Source organism: Candida dubliniensis, chromosome 2, assembly GCF_000026945.1.
Source record: "Candida dubliniensis CD36 chromosome 2, complete sequence".
In the NCBI taxonomy this organism is placed as follows: Eukaryota; Fungi; Ascomycota; class Pichiomycetes; order Serinales; family Debaryomycetaceae; genus Candida; species Candida dubliniensis.
In genome coordinates this window covers 890,307-906,132 of record NC_012861.1, presented here as the reverse complement: position 1 = coordinate 906,132, position 15,826 = coordinate 890,307, and the positions used below count along the sequence as shown (strand labels likewise).

The 15,826-nt window shown below is 34.9% G+C and overlaps 7 protein-coding genes across 7 annotated transcripts, besides 5 other annotated features; 3 read left to right on the top strand and 4 right to left on the bottom strand. All coding sequences in view use genetic code 12, as the record gives it.

The window, feature by feature from the left end:
- Nucleotides 1-36: 36 nt before the first annotated feature.
- On the top strand, nt 37-1,050 carry CD36_18890 (hym1p orthologue, putative; the record flags this gene model as incomplete). The annotated part of the gene is made up of 1 exon (XM_002418324.1): nt 37-1,050. The coding sequence occupies one exon, from the start codon at nt 37-39 to the stop codon at nt 1,048-1,050; it is 1,014 nt and encodes a 337-aa protein (XP_002418369.1).
- Nucleotides 1,051-1,184: 134 nt separating this feature from the next.
- CD36_18880 (branched-chain-amino-acid aminotransferase, cytosolic, putative) lies at nt 1,185-2,366 on the bottom strand (the record flags this gene model as incomplete). Its single annotated transcript, XM_002418323.1, has 1 exon — nt 1,185-2,366. One exon carries the CDS (start codon nt 2,364-2,366, stop codon nt 1,185-1,187), a length of 1,182 nt encoding a protein of 393 aa, XP_002418368.1.
- A 602-nt stretch (nt 2,367-2,968) lies between these two features.
- Nucleotides 2,969-3,888: a mobile genetic element.
- Nucleotides 3,236-3,522: a mobile genetic element.
- A 1,475-nt stretch (nt 3,889-5,363) lies between the features above and the next one.
- Nucleotides 5,364-5,753: a mobile genetic element.
- A 300-nt stretch (nt 5,754-6,053) lies between these two features.
- Nucleotides 6,054-9,213: a mobile genetic element (5' truncated in ORF1 and with middle of ORF2 replaced by 5' end and start of ORF1 in opposite orientation (and with eta LTR inserted in 3' UTR).).
- CD36_18870 (non-ltr retrotransposon zorro 3 orf1-related protein, putative) lies at nt 6,803-7,249 on the bottom strand (the record flags this gene model as incomplete). Its single annotated transcript, XM_002418322.1, has 1 exon — nt 6,803-7,249. The coding sequence occupies one exon, from the start codon at nt 7,247-7,249 to the stop codon at nt 6,803-6,805; it is 447 nt and encodes a 148-aa protein (XP_002418367.1).
- Nucleotides 7,320-8,480, top strand: CD36_18860 (polyprotein of l1-like non-ltr retrotransposon zorro 3, putative; the record flags this gene model as incomplete). Its single annotated transcript, XM_002418321.1, has 1 exon — nt 7,320-8,480. One exon carries the CDS (start codon nt 7,320-7,322, stop codon nt 8,478-8,480), a length of 1,161 nt encoding a protein of 386 aa, XP_002418366.1.
- Nucleotides 8,689-9,159: a mobile genetic element.
- Nucleotides 9,214-9,623: 410 nt separating the features above from the next.
- On the top strand, nt 9,624-10,334 carry CD36_18850 (SWI/SNF complex subunit, putative; the record flags this gene model as incomplete). The annotated part of the gene is made up of 1 exon (XM_002418320.1): nt 9,624-10,334. One exon carries the CDS (start codon nt 9,624-9,626, stop codon nt 10,332-10,334), a length of 711 nt encoding a protein of 236 aa, XP_002418365.1.
- Nucleotides 10,335-10,607: 273 nt separating this feature from the next.
- On the bottom strand, nt 10,608-11,978 carry CD36_18840 (guanine nucleotide-binding protein subunit beta, putative; the record flags this gene model as incomplete). Its single annotated transcript, XM_002418319.1, has 1 exon — nt 10,608-11,978. The coding sequence occupies one exon, from the start codon at nt 11,976-11,978 to the stop codon at nt 10,608-10,610; it is 1,371 nt and encodes a 456-aa protein (XP_002418364.1).
- A 1,014-nt stretch (nt 11,979-12,992) lies between these two features.
- On the bottom strand, nt 12,993-15,446 carry CD36_18830 (TBF alpha, putative; the record flags this gene model as incomplete). Its single annotated transcript, XM_002418318.1, has 1 exon — nt 12,993-15,446. One exon carries the CDS (start codon nt 15,444-15,446, stop codon nt 12,993-12,995), a length of 2,454 nt encoding a protein of 817 aa, XP_002418363.1.
- Between the last annotated feature and the right edge of the window lie 380 nt (nt 15,447-15,826).

Here is a 15,826-nt window from a genome sequence, read left to right as displayed (position 1 = left end):
CGCTTATAACCATTGCAATAATCAACATATATAGTCATGGCATTTTTATTTAAAAGGAATCCCAAGACTCCACCGGAGTTGGTACGAGCATTAAATGACCAAGTACTGAAACTAGATTGTGCATTGCCTGACAACGCCAAAAAGTATCAAGATGAATGCGCGAGATATTTGAAGAATATGAAAGTGATATTGCACGGTGATGATGAAGTGGAACCACAACCAGATCAAATAACACAATTGGCTCAAGAAATATATTCGACCGATTGTCTATACTTTTTAGTTGTCAATTTACGGAAGTTGGATTTTGATTCACGAAAAGATGTGGTTATATTGTTTCTGACATTGTTACGACGAACTATGGCGAATAAATCACCCACTGTCGATTATTTAGTGCACTCCAAACCTGAGATCATTACTATGTTGATCAAAGGACCAGAAAATCCTGAAATTGGATTAATATGTGGACAGATTTTACGAGATTGTATTAAATTTGAAGTTATCAATAGATTCGTTCTTTACAGCCCTTCTTTCTATAATTTCTTCAAATACGTCCAAATCCCCACTTTTGAAATTGCCACAGATGCTATGATGACTTTGCATGAATTGTTAACAACACATAGAAAATTAGTTTCGGAGTTTTTGGGAAACAATTATGATGTCTTTATTACTGCTATCAATAAACTAATTACATCGAAAAACTACGTGACTAAAAGACAGAGTGTCAAGCTATTAAATGAATTGGTATCGCAAAGATCAAACCAACAGTTTCTATCAAAGTTTTTTGATGATGCCAACAATTTGAAATTAACCATGCTTCTATTGAGTGACAAGCTGAAAAATTTGCAATTGGAAGGGTTTCATACTTTAAAATTCTTTGTTGCTAACCCAAAAAGATCTCAAAAAGTAACAGATATTTTAATCAAAAATAAAGCTAACTTTATTGAGTTTTTCAAAACTTTTGACATTGCAAGTTTCCATGATAGCAATATAATTGAAGAACGAGATTACACTTTGGGAGAAATTAAAAATCTACCAGATAGAATACACTAACAATGAGTATGTTTTCGTTTGCTGTCTATATATTGCAATCTATGACTTTATGTATACCTTATGTCTATAATATAAGAAAGAAGAAGAAGATCAAATTTTCTTTTTTTTTTTTTTTTGATAGTTCACATGGTTGATTATTTTGCAACCCTTGACCAATTCTTGAATTCTTCTTCACCATACTGAATCTTTCTAATCCATTCAGCAACAGTTGCAGTTAACTCACCAGAATTGCCCAAGGCAACAGGAACTTTAATACTCTTGCCTCTGAAACCAATGTTGTTTATAGGAGAAACGACAGCAGCAGTACCAGCACCAAAAGCTTCAATCAATTGTCCCTTATTAGCTTTTTCTTCAATTTCATAAATTGTGTATTTACGTTCTGATACAGTCCATTCATCACTTGGTAACCTCTCTCTAGCTAATTCCAAAATAGAATCACGAGTAACACCTTCTAAAATAGTACCATCTAAAGGAGCAGTGACCAATTCTTTAGTACCATCATCATTTTCAAAAGCTACAAAACAATTCATGGTCCCCACTTCGGTCACATACCCTTCATCACCAAACAACCACAAGTTTTGATGGAATCCTCTTTCAGCTGCTTCAAGTTGTGGCTTTACACAAGGTGCGTAATTGGCACCCAATTTTTTATCACCTACACCACCTGGCCAAGCTCTGACGGCATAATCCGTGGCTTCTAAGCTCACTGGTTTGAATCCAGATGAATAATAAGGACCAACAGGAGAAGCAATAACAAACAAAAGAGCTCTATCAGGTGTACCAACACCTAATGAGGCAGTAGTACCAATTAGTGTTGGTCTAAGATATAAAGAATAACCTTTCCCTTCAGGAACAAAATCTTTATCTAAAAGCAAAAGTTTATCGATCAATTTTTGTAATTCCTCACCATCAAAAGTAGGCAATGCAATTCTTTCAGCAGATTTGTTCATTCTAATCATGTTTTTATCCCCACGGAAAGTTCTAATGTTACCATTTGTATCTTTATATGCTTTCATTCCTTCAAATAATTCAAAGGCATAATGAAATACAATAGTCGATGGATCTAATGAAAGATTATGATAGGGAGAAATTTTCGGAGTATGCCAACCTTTTTCTTTTGTCCATTCAATTTCCAACATATGATCAGTAAATGTTTTACCAAAGACTAATTTGTCTTTTGGTAACTTTGGTTTAGGATTATTGGTTTTTTCAATAATTAATCGAGAAGCTTGCAAAGGTGCAACAGATGAGGTGTATCTTAACCATTGTCTTGGTTGTACAACAGATCTAAGTAGTGAACTAGGTTTCAATATCATGCTTTAATTTTCTTATCAGCAATAAAGTAATTAAATTAAAAACAGAAAATAGGAACTTTATAAAAAGAACTTGCCGTGTGACTAGGATTTCTTTTCGATATCTAGAATGACTCAATGGATGAGAAAAATAAACCTTGATTGATTGATCTCGTGAGTGAAAAAAAAAGTATACTCACACTCTCCGTTTTCGCTCAATTGAGCCAAGTCCGCCTGGAATGAAATGAGGTTTACCGGATGGTCACCACTTGTAATATACTTTAAAACTTTAGTGGATCTTGAACCAGATTGTATTCTCTGCAAAACAAAAACAGCTTGTCACTTACTAAGAGATTTCATATAAAGATTGGCATCTATACCATTACTAAAAACTTAATTTACATCTACACACCCAAAGTGAGCTATAAGTATAAATATTGTCACATTTTGAGTCAGTTTTTTTCAACACACCACTTTTAATCCACTGGTACTTTTAAATCAAAAAGATCATTAATATTATCAACATTGTATGGCATTTTCATTAATCTAATCTTAACAGTAGGAGAGATTTTCGTGCAGAACACAATTTTTTGAAAAGTAAGAGAGAAAGTGAGAGGAAGAAAAAATGAAAAGACACACCTAGACTGCGTTAGGTAGTACAACGCTCAAACCTTACTCACATCCAATAGAAACGATGCCATTGGATCGTGTTCTATTTGTTCTGGGGTTATTATTTTAATGTTAATAATCGATGCACTAACTTAAAAGTTTCGTGATTTATTAACTAGATATTAAAATAGTAAAAGTGATATATGTGTTAAAAGAATAAGAGTAATAGAGAATATAGAAACTACTGAACTACAAAAGCTAGAGAATTCGACGAACCTACTGAATGTTGGAAGTAGTCGTGGCGTAATCCTAGTCATGTGATCCAATCCAGCACAACAGAGCGGAAGTATTTTGTGTCCTTGTGATCAGAATACGGGACCGGAAGTTCTATACGCGGAATAACTTTTTTAATATAAAAAGGAGACGAAAAGTATTTTCTACTAACAGGATAGAGCATCTAGAAGATCAGCTTAGTATACATAGAAATATATGTATAACAGGTTAAGTATTATCAATCAATAATTTAATTATCGCTTAAAAATAATTCTGTGAAACTGGATACATTTTAACACTAAACACCTGTAAAAAGGGACTGCATATAAAAGATCGCGGATCCCAATTTAAAACAAGGGGTAAATGTGACAACAATCAACATGACGTTGCCATTAAGGCGGGATAGACAGTATACAACAAGTGTTTAAGCTGCTAAGCATTATATATCCATTGACAGCAATGATATGAGCAAGCTGCTTAGGCGTGCGGGGAGCACGAGAGAGCAATACTCTGAAGGAGTGGTATATAAGTATATAGATTCTCCCAGTGTCTATGTTAGGTATAGAGGGTGGAAGAGGCAGGATTAACCTAATACACTGTTTTACTTATCAAATAATATATTGGCCATTCTATACGATCATCCATATTTACATACAACTGTTCAAAATAAAAATCCCTAAAAAAAACAAAAACATATATGAACTGTTAAAGTAGATTATATTTCATCAACATAGAGTTTAATGGCGGAGATTAAGTATCTTAAATTATTAGACGTGTTAAGAAAACAAATAGACAAGAAAGTTATTGACTATTTTAAGAATGGAAAGTATATTACATTTAAAGCAATATTACTTGGTGATATATTGTTCACTATTATGGGTGGCCAGAGTGTCATCATTAGTGTTAGACAGAAATTACAGGAACGGCGAGATGATGGACTACAAGATCAAAAGAGACCAACATATGAAAACCACTGATGCTCACAGGAGGGAGGACATCGTCAATAATCAGACGTACGTGTTAGTGCAAATTCCAGATAATATTAAAAACACAGTTACGACACCTGAATGGTTAACAAACTGGGAAGAAGCCGAGTTTATGTCAGCCGGCGGTATGTATGGTAAGCCCCATGGATGGGATATTGAGAATGTGACAGTCAGGGCTGCATATTGGTTAGCACTGATGACATCTGGAATATGGTTAGATGATAAGGAAGAAGAATACGCTAAGAGAGACTCATACGTTGACAATGTGATTGCGTACTATAACACAGGTAATACCAGCTATCTCACAGGGACTGAATTTAGTTATTCAAACAACGATGATAGCAGTAGAAACGATAATAACAAGGTAAGAAGAGCGTGGAGGTATTTATATGGAAGATGGATAAGATCAAGGAATCACGTAGCAAGGATACCTGCCTTAGCTACTCTTCTGTCAATCATACTGAGTTCATGTCAGGTATTGCTGTTAGGCAGATCAGCTATATGCGCGAATAGTGGAGATGGGGGCCAGGCGTGTATTTCATGGTCAGGTGGTGGTCAAACAATGGAAATGTGTATGGCACGCGAAGTGATGGATTCACTCGGCGGGTTCTTCCATGAATACAATGGCTTCAGTGGACACTGTCCTGGATGTATAGAGGATATGAATAAAAGAGATATAAATGTGGATGATGATCAATATGATCGTACTAGCTTGGCGAAGAGAGGCAAACACCAAATATGTGTGTCAAATAGGCCAAACGGGTGCTAGAATAATAAAAACAAAAAATAAAAAAAAATAAAAAATAAAAAATAAAAAAAAAAATAGACAATAAAAATAAAAAAAAATAGACAATAAAAATAATAAAAAAAATATAAAATAAATAATAAAAAAAAAAATAAATAATAAAATAAAAAAAAATAATAAAACAGCAGAAAGATTAAAGAATGAATAATAGTGGTTTTTTGTGAGTAGGGCAGCCAATGTGGCCTGCAGATTCTCACCTATACTTTTTAAGTATAGATTTTATAAAAAAATTTTTGTACCACCCTAAATATGAAATAGGTTATTGAGCTTTTACTTAAGCTTTACGTATGTATAGGTTTTTTCCAATATATATGTTCAGAAAAAAAAAAAAAAAAATCAAGAAGCTCATGTTCGTCTGCCAGCGTGCGCGAAACAGTTATCTTGAATGTCACAGGTGTCAAGTTCAACTCAGTATGTAAATGTACTAAGTATGCCTCGCTTGTGCGATGATACACGGGAAATTTAAATATCTGAAGATTGTATTATTAAAAACAATATGGACAAATAAGTATATAAAATATATCTTGATTTCGTATTCTCACCACGATCTTCTCAGATGGCGCACCCTTTGTGGGCATCATCCTTCCACCACTTGAACCTCCTCTCTTAAAAGCAGTTGAGGGAAAGAATAAATTTTCTATGAAAACTTTTCACCTCGCACCATGGTCATCGACACGATGAATTTCCGTCTCAGGTATTGTCGTGCAATTCGGCTAGGAAATCTCTCTATAGCGAACGAAGGGCACTATTTCGCCTCCTATCTTGCATATAAATTGTTAGGAAAAAGGTGCGCATCCGAATTCTCTGAAAAACTCATCCAAATACAAAACAAAAGAAAACTCAGTTTTACCAACTGATATATACAAAATGGTCTGCGCAATCAAATCCAGGAGGTCAGATTACCCTACAATTGTATAAACTAAGTCAAGAGATTGATTTAGGAGGTGTTATTAATCTTTTTAATTTCGAAAAAATTCTTCATAAAAATCTTTTTTCGCTCTCCTTTGTGATGAGATAGGAGGCGAAATAGTGCCCTTCTTCAACACTGGTTCCAGTTACTGACCCCAAGGGAGATCCAGTACAAGCTACTTCCAATACAGAAACTTTAAAAACCAAGACGGCTGGTATCATAGAAATGGATACCAATAAGGACACCATTTCTTCCAATGATGAAGCGTCTCCGAGGAAGAAAACCAATTCAACAGGTCAGTCATGCAGTCCTACGAAGGACCCAGGGCTAAATCTGCCACCGAACCTCCAGTAGGATGAGAACTCCTACATGTTTGCATTTAAAGATTGATTTTTCCGTTAGTATATTACATTAAAACAAAAACCACCAAAAACAATAGAAAATACGAAAAAAAGAAAAAGAAACGAAAACCAAATTCACACATATACACCCTTACTTACAATCCAACCGTTAATTATCAAGAATGAAGAGAAATGATTCTTATATTACCAGTCTAACAATAGGCTCCAAAAGTATTGGCAGCTATCAAACCACTGATTTCAAGAAATTGCTTGATATCTTTCTTAAATTAATAGGTGAACACCCGGTTATTGATATTTGGTTTATTCAAGAAATCAGATTCGTTTCACAGGAACAATTTACTTATATCAACACAATATTAAAACAACACAATGCACAGCTTAGAATGCATCATTTTAAAGATCTAACTGGTTTTCTTATTCATTCGCCACATGCTAAACTAAAATTCAAAATAAATGAAAATGAAAATCATCAAACAACACATTTTGAAGGTCGTATTAGCATCTTGGAGATTACGTTAATTAGATTTGTAGTTTGCTGCCACTGAGGCATATGTTGTAGAGTTTTGATTAATTGATTGTGTAGTTTGAGATGGGGTAGTATTGTCCACAACTTTGTTTGTTGCGGTTTCCGGTGTAAAGTATTCTTCAGTACTGAAGTTTTTAAAAGCATGATATGGACCTTTGGAGATCTTTCCTTCTTCGTTTTCTTCTTCTGATGGGTATTCAGATGAATCAGTATCCATCTGGTCTGATTCTGGAAAGTCAGCCCACGACTCGTGCGCATTTGTTTGTGTATTGAATTCGACGTTTTTGGAAACACCATCTGTCGACGATGATTTCCGAATTTGACCACCATCTAACGGCAGCTCTTGAAAATTCCCAGGGGGATTCTCTTGAGACTGCCGAGGCGGATGATCACCTTTTTCAGCAATTTCAAAACCATTAGTACCGTTCGTAGTCATAATAATTTTTTTTTTTGAAGAGTTTGATCCTTGGACACTGTTTGTATTAAACCTCAACGCTCAAATTCGAATGACACCGATACTGGATCTTTCATATCAGTTGATTATGAAATTGATGAATATCTTCATTTTCTCCAAATTATACTATAGAGATTTACATTCACCGATTCTGACGACAGCAGTGTCGAGCGTTGTAACAACAGTTCAACAAAGACTTCCTTTATACTTCAAGCTTCAGAGATTACAAACCCCTAATCATTTGGGTGGTTTCGGTTTGATGAACCCCAACCATCAAGTGAAAGGTCGAAGAGGTAAACAGATATATCTTTTATACACACAAGAAGATGATTTGATAATTAAATTTATGAGAACTAAAATTCAAGATATTCTTGATAATATTGCAAAGGATTATAAATTGATGCCAACAGAACCAGATAAATTGATGGTTTACCCATGGTATTATTTTGGGATGGGAGTATCCTGTCATCCGTCCTTACAATTTAGATATTTAAAAGAACGTGTATATGAGAATCTTACGAAGCTGGAAATTTCGTGGTTCGAAGCTTGGTTTCAATTGGTCCACTACACAGGTCCTCCTGTGGAAACTCCAATTAGAATCATGCTGATAGAAGACTATGCAAATTTAATTATCCAACCTAAAACGGAAATTATTAATTTAATGTCTCCAAATTTTGAAAAACAACCTTTATCTGAGCAAACTTTTCATCACACTTCAAGGAAATTATGTCCTCAAGCTCCGATTATTCCAGAAGGGTGGGGCAAACATTTTGATACAATTAAAAGTCTAACCATTTCAGATTGGACTGAATTTTGGAAGAATATGAACAAAGTCCAAAAACAGAGCGTTGGATCTTTACAAGATTATCATCTTTTTATCCTTGGTTATTATTTACATTATCCTTTTTATCCTAATTATAAAAAACTGGAGATACACTTTTGCCAATTGTGTAATACGGGTACTGATTCGATAGTACATCATATTTTTGAATGTGGTGAGACTATGGAATTATGGCTGAAACATTTTAATAGTCAGAGAACTCCACAATTTATTATTGGAAACAAACATCTACATAAGAAAGATTTACATGCCTTAAACGAGTACATCAAAGAAGTGGTTCAAAAGGTGAAACGACGAAGAGGTTCACCAATTTTGAATCATGGGGAAAAGGAAAATGTGGACGCTGGAACAAATGTACTCGTTCAGACATAACAACTAAACATTTTAATCATATCTGAAGATTGCTTATACAATGCCCCTTAGCATTGTCAACAATACACCCTACACTACACATTATACATGATGGTTTTTAAAGGGATTCTCACTATGAGTATCTCTTTCCATGAAAATGGCCTCAAAAGGTTTTCCATCTTGAACTTATTTGAATAAATGATTGTAACCCCCTCGTATGTTTATAGTTTGTCCTGACGTAGCACTTCTCAGCGCATACGGTCAGCAGTTAACTTAAACTAATTTATAACATAGTAATTTTTATAGGGATTTCCATTAGTGTTCAATTCCTGTAACTACGGTTGAACCATTTTTAATGAATGGTTACACATTTAACCCCTTTTACCAGCGATAATATTCATCTAAAATGTACTCAAGTACATGGTACTTTCATTTCTCTAATTAAACCTATATAATATAAAATAATTCTTTTACTATTTCTAAATATTTTTCTTAAATAATGTAGTTTATGTGCAATATAGAACGGATGTGTGTCCACCAATTAGTATTACACTTACACTAAATTTCTGTTACCCTAAAATGTCGTAGATAATTACTTATAGTCATTGTCCATCATTTGTAAGATGTTGAGTAATTATCTAGATGTCGCACTTGATCCTATCAGCCTGTATTCGCGGTAATATTGGCTGAGTGTGTGACATAGTTATATACCTGTATATAAGGACTAAATATATGTTGAGAAAGAAAAAAAAAAAAAAAAAAAAACTTCTTTGGTCAATAAGGCAATGTTTTTGAGACAACATAAACCAGGAGAAATAAATTTGTCAAAATAAACAATTCATTACAATCAGAATTGACTAGAAATCTATTGCATTTGATATAGAAAGAATCAATTTACTTTGATCTATAAATTTACATATTACTTTGCTGGACAGGTCATTTGAAATTTTTTTTTTGTCAAAATGTCAGAAGTATGTGCTGAAACAAATAGTGACATCTTCCTACAAACTTTTGTCCATCAAACGTAGGAAGGCCCCATTGGATTTTTTTGTTTTTTTTTTTTGAAAATACTAACATAGTGTTATTGTTTAGGTAAAAAGGACAATCAGGATAACTACGGAGCAGCATATTTTAACCGATGTCCCTCTAGTAGACAACTTCCCTATGAGGAAATGGTCAATACAAATTTCTATGTTGGACTCCCAAGGTAAAGAGCATCCAGCAAAAATTTTAGACAGAGTTACATACACATTACATCCGACATTTGCCAACCCAATAAGAACATTGAAACAACAGCCGTTCAAAGTCGAAGAACAAGGTTGGGGTGAATTCGATATACCAATTGCCGTTCATATCTTGGGTATTCCAGGGAAAGCTGGTGAACGTAAGTTTCAACACGATTTGAACTTTTTACAAGAAAAGTATGTGAATGACCATGTGATCAGTATTCCAGTTTCACCTACCAAGAATCCAGCTTTGAACAAAGTGTTAGCTGAAACAGGATCATTACCATTTGAAGATAGTGGAGCCAGTGCATCTTCAGCCAGCAGTGGCAGTGTTGGGATTAAAAGAAAATTAGAATCAAATAATGGAGCTGCTGCTGCTGCTGCTACATCTGTTGATAACAAGTCCAAAAAATCTAAGGGTGCTATGAAAGGTAATATTGATTTAGAGAAATTATCACAAGGATTGACTAAATTGAGTGAAGATGACTTGATTGTTGTGGTTCAAATGGTAACTGACAACAGAACCAACGAGATGAATATTAAAAATGACGTGGATAACGGTGAATTTACTATGGATTTGTATACTTTACCAGACTCATTGTTGAAGAGTTTATGGGATTATGTAAAAAAACACACTGGTGAAGCTTGAACAAAGCTATTACGATTACTTTCTAAAATTTGTATTTTCTTTTTTTTCCATTTTTATGTTGGTTGATATATACTATCTACTGTTAAGTAAACTATAACAATAATAAAAAAAAATTTTGTAACATTGTTTTATAATATTAGAAAAGCTTATATATGTATCGTGTGTTTAGAAAGTAGCGTATAGAGGTGTTTGATAAAGCGTTGTTCAGTTTTTTTTTTTTTTCTTTACTTTGTTGATCTTTTGTTTTCACTCATGTGGAATGCTTGTTATTTCTTAGACAGACCAAACTTTGATTGTAGCATCCCATGAACCAGTTGCCAAAGCTACACCATCGGGACTGACCGATACTTGATTGATCTTATTCATATGCTCACTTCCAACAATACCTACAGTCTCACTCTTTAATGTGTCCCAGACAACACAACCATATTCAGAATAGCACGAATAAAGAAACCGTCCACTTTTACCGAAGTCCAAAGAAAACACACCTTGATTTTCAATAACTGATTGCAAACTATTAACGCTGTACTGATCAAGGTTACCACTGCTGCTCCCATTACTATGTAGCAATGAAGTCAGTTGTTCATCATATGCCTGAACAGCTGCATTTCCAAATTTTTTTATGTATCTTTCATCCACTGGAGATGGTATAGTCAAGTGTGACAAATTCTGTTTGTTCCTTAATTCCTGACTCAAAGAATAATGTCCCAATTCACAATCGGACCTCAAATCAAATAACCTGATCAGACCATCGTCGGAACCTGTTGCAAATGCATTACCATCTGGGAACACTTTCACACTATTGGCATCACTATTAGAGATTCCAAATGACTGTGTTGGAGTAGGTGATCTCAAGTCCCAGATTTTGGCACTACCGTCAGAACTTCCCGACACAAATAAATTGGCACTGAGGATATTTTGTGGGAATACACTCAAACACAAAACATCTCCTGAATGCTCCACGAAATCTCGAGACTTGGAACCTTTTGTTAAATCCCACAATGAACATGTCATATCGCCACTTGCAGTTACTATGGAATTATTGCCGATAAATTCACATTCTGAAATATAGGCCGTGTGACCTTTGAAAATTGACTGTATGGATTGATAAAAATTGCCCTGCATTTGATAAGTTCCACTTCTTTCTTCAGTGACTGGGAAATTTGAAGTGTCGGGTTTGATTTTATATATTGTACAGTTGTTATCCAACCCTGCTGATGCAACTAGCTTTTCGTTAGGCGAATAACTGCAAGTTAACACCCAAGGATTATTCAACTGAATAGCATGTTTTTTAAAACCAGTGACTGCATCCCATATTATCATAAATCCATCTTGAGACGCTGATAATATCTTTGAAGAATCACTGCTCCAGCAGAGTTTGGCAATTTTGTTTTGATGTCCTCGCAAGGTGTTATATAATGTTAAATTACATGAGTTTTTGGGTATTTGACTAACATTTTGGGAAATGACTTGAATTGTGGCATCTTGTGTTCTTCGTTTCACACTAAGAATCTCAGTATATAATACTTTGGCTTCACTTCTTGCAGTATTGATTTGTCCTGTAATTGAAGATAGCAAAGTCTGCTGTTCCTGTTCCTGCAACAGCAGCAGTTGAATTAACGATTGAGCAATATAATCTGACATATTTTGGTATCACAGACTCTACGGATGAACTCACAGGGTACTACTCAGTTGATGTTAAAGTTTTTTTTTTTTTTGTTTTTTCAGATTGGAAGAATTTAAAAAAGTATATTAATATTGAAAGTGGTGTATCAATTAAGTGGCCTTTTTTTTTTAAATTGTTGATTAACAAAAGCAACGGAGACAATTGAGTCTTTGGTGATGAAAAGAGAAAAATTGTTTTCTACGTCAAAAAACGGAAATTAATGGCAAAGAGAGATTAATAATAATAATAACCAACAGAATGAAAAAGGAATTTACACGAACAAAACGAAGTTTAATTTTTTTTGGGAAGAGGGAGTTTTACTTTGATTGAATTTCATTCCATTTTTTAAAAAGATATAATAAAATAAAAAGAAAAGAAATCAATTTATACTATGAGTCAACACGGACAGTCTTGTTTTAGTTGTCTTTATTAACCGTTTGTGTGGTATCGCCAATGCTTTTTTTATTCCGTTTTGGGGTTAACAACAATACATGTCTAAGATAAATATCAGATCTAAGAAACGTATTATTAGTGTTTCTATTTTTCAATCATGTTTAGCCACGTGCAAATAGATTTAAATTTGCTTCTCTTCTCAAATTCTGTATTAAAAATCCACAATAGTAACATTAGAGTTCTTTGGTCATGTCTTGAGAATAAAACTATAAAAGCAAAAGTATTTATGTTTTGTAAATCATTGCAAATTACACAAACCTTGCATAAGTAAGTTTTGCATGTTAAAATTCGTCTCAATTCATATTTTTTTCCAAAGTGATAGCGCCCACTGTGTGCGACTATATACAGTCTTTTTAAAATGCAAATCTTTATACCGCCCTCAATAATTTGAGCACTTTCTTTTAAGTATCGTGATCTTGTATAAATTGGTTTTAGTTATTGTTGCGTATTAGTATGAAACTAGTTCACACCTTGGATGTAAGTGAGTTAATGATACAAATTCAATGCTACATGGAAAAAAAAAAAAAATATAAAAACTCCTATTTATCCAGACTTTCTGGTGGTTGGATTTCCTCTTGATGTTGTTGCTCCAGCTGTTGTTGCACTTGTTGCTGTTCCTGTGGCTCCTGTTGTGGCTCCTTTTCTTGTTGCTGCTCCTCTTCTTCTTCTTGTTGTTTGTCTAGTTGCTGTTGCTGTTGCTGTTGTCGCAGTTGCTGTTGTTGTAATTGCTCCAGCATATTTGGAACCGGAGCAGCAGCGGTTTTCTTAGTAACTCTATTCTTTTTCCGTCTACCATCATCTACACCACCTGTAACACCCCGCAAATAACTCGGTATTTCCAACCCACTTCTAAGAAAAAACTTTTTCCAATTTCTTGCCTTGTCTTTCAATTGCACTTGAGTTCTATTTTTCAAAGCTTCCGAAATCTTTCCCCCTTGACCAAATAACTCTAGAATTGTTGCCCAATGTGGACCCTTCAACTCTAATGCATGTCTCAAAGCTTTCTCTTCTTCTCGTGACCATGCCCGTCTCTGTGAGGGTTTTGGTACTGCAATGTTCGCCTCTCTTAACTCAGACACTAACATCTTATTAGGATCTATGACAGATGATGTCGATGAAGACGGAGCAGAAGAGGGAGGCATTTCATTTGATACTTGAGCAGAAGTAGTAGTATTATCAAGCAATTCCTGAGTATGAGGTGTGCCTTCGCGTCTATTTTTCATTGTTTTCCCCACTTTTCCCCAAATCAAAAAGGCAATATTCTTCGAGACATAATCAAACAAATCTCTCAAAAATGTAAACCAATCATATTGTTCACTCAAAGGTATTTCCTCGTTATAATTCAATAACAGCTCCTTTCTCTGTTTGCACCTCCATACAAAATCAGTTTCCGTTGGAGTCAACAACTTTGCATCTCTTCTTGACATTAAATACATATGAAGATCATCAGGCAAGATATCATCCAAGATTTCTTCCTTTGATCTTTCACCAGCCTCAATAGCCGAGATATATGCTTGAGTCTTCAAATCTAAATACAACGTGGCTTGAGGTTTCAACAATTTGCCCACTTTCGCACCTATGGGACTATCAGTAGTCTGGAACCCATTTTGATAGCTTCCCAAATTGGATAGCGCATTCATAGGGTCCAAATTATTCAGTGGACAAAAAACATCTAGAAACGATTCATTAAGGTAAAAGAACCCAATTTCCATCGTACCCAATGTCGCTGCCAAAAAAGTTGCCAAGTTTACTTTACGTAAAGTAGATTCTATACTTTGTTGTTTGGGTTTGAAAATACTAGGAGTTTCGTCTCCCTCCTTCCACATGCCAGGAGCTATATGTTCAACTGTTAAAAACGGATCATCTTCACTGTAAAGTCTTTTTGTAAACTCAAACAAGGATGTCAAATCTCTATAAGTGGCCCCCGCCGAGGTATCTGGATTAGAAGCCAAATCAATGATTTTTTGGTATGGGCTGGTGGCAACTGTGCGCAACAACTGAGTTGCTAAATTGTCTAAAGTGGGCAACGTATTTATTAATAATTGAATTCTTGGTGGGAGGTACACTGGTGCAATGATCGACAAAGGCAAGGCAGAAAGGGTGGCAGAAGAAAGCATTGTATTTGCCTGAGAATGCTGTTCTAACTGGGAAGATAGTGAAGTATATGCAGCATATGCCTGGTTGGTATTGAGCAATTCAGAATCAGAAGGAACAATGGAAGATATTAGCATTGACTCAGAAGCCTGGTCTTTTTCTTGAATTGATACTTCTTGCTTCCCATTACCGTGGCCCTCCATGGCTTGTTCTATTTCGAGATTTGTAGCTTGCTGGTATTGTTTGGCAATCATCTCAAGGTCCTCTTCCTCATTGATCAGCGAAGAAGCTCCTTCTTGTTCATTTAAGGTAGATGCAGGTGCTGCTACGAAGTTAGCTGTTTCCGCTGTAGAGGGTTGTCCTTGCTGGCTTGACTCTATTGCCTGTAGTTGTTCGCTATGTTTAGGTGCAGATTCCAGTTCAGATGCCACCAATATTTCTGTACTTGCATCTAACTTTTGGCGTTTATCATTTGTGGTTGGTTCCTGGTCTTTATCCGAATATTCATATGTTCTCTTATTACTGTCACTTGGTTGATTATTTTCTGTGAATGGTGTTGTTGAACTGCTATAAAGCTCATCTATTTCATCTACCAAATCTTTTTCTGACAGCAGCATCTTGGTGGTGGATTCCTGTTGTTCTTTTAATTGGGGGTCCACTGAAAAATTCTCAATCAAGTCTTCGGACTCTTGCAATTTTGTTACACCGGAATCATCCTTATTTGAATCCGTAAGATGTTCAATAGCTTTAGCTTCTTCTAGACTGGATGGCTTTTCCACATGTTGTTGTTTTTTATGTTCTTCTTCTTGAGCTTCTTGAGTTTCTTGGTGTTCTTGATTTTGTTGATCATTGATACTTGGAATCGATTCCTCTATATCTTTTTCTATTTGGTCTGACATTCCTGAAACTAGTCTTTTCCTTGCTACTATTATCTCATCTGAACTCTTTGTTTATAGTTTTGTTTTTTTCTTTCTTTTTCGAACTGTGCGAAGTGGGAAAAAAAAAAAAAAAAACAAGTATTGTGTATCAAATAGCATGCAGGATTGAATGCGCTTTAACAGAAGATACTACTTCTCTAAGCGGCCAGTTCCAAGTTTCAACTTTTTCAACACCTTAAACTTGAAAACATCAATTCTCCAATGATCAGAGCAAGATTAGTACGTTGATTAGTATTTGGCAGCTGTAATTCTTGAGTTACAGGAGCAACATTTTTGGTAAAACTATATACCAGCGGTTAAAACAAAAAAAAAGATAGAACAAAAAAATGTAAAAGAGTTAA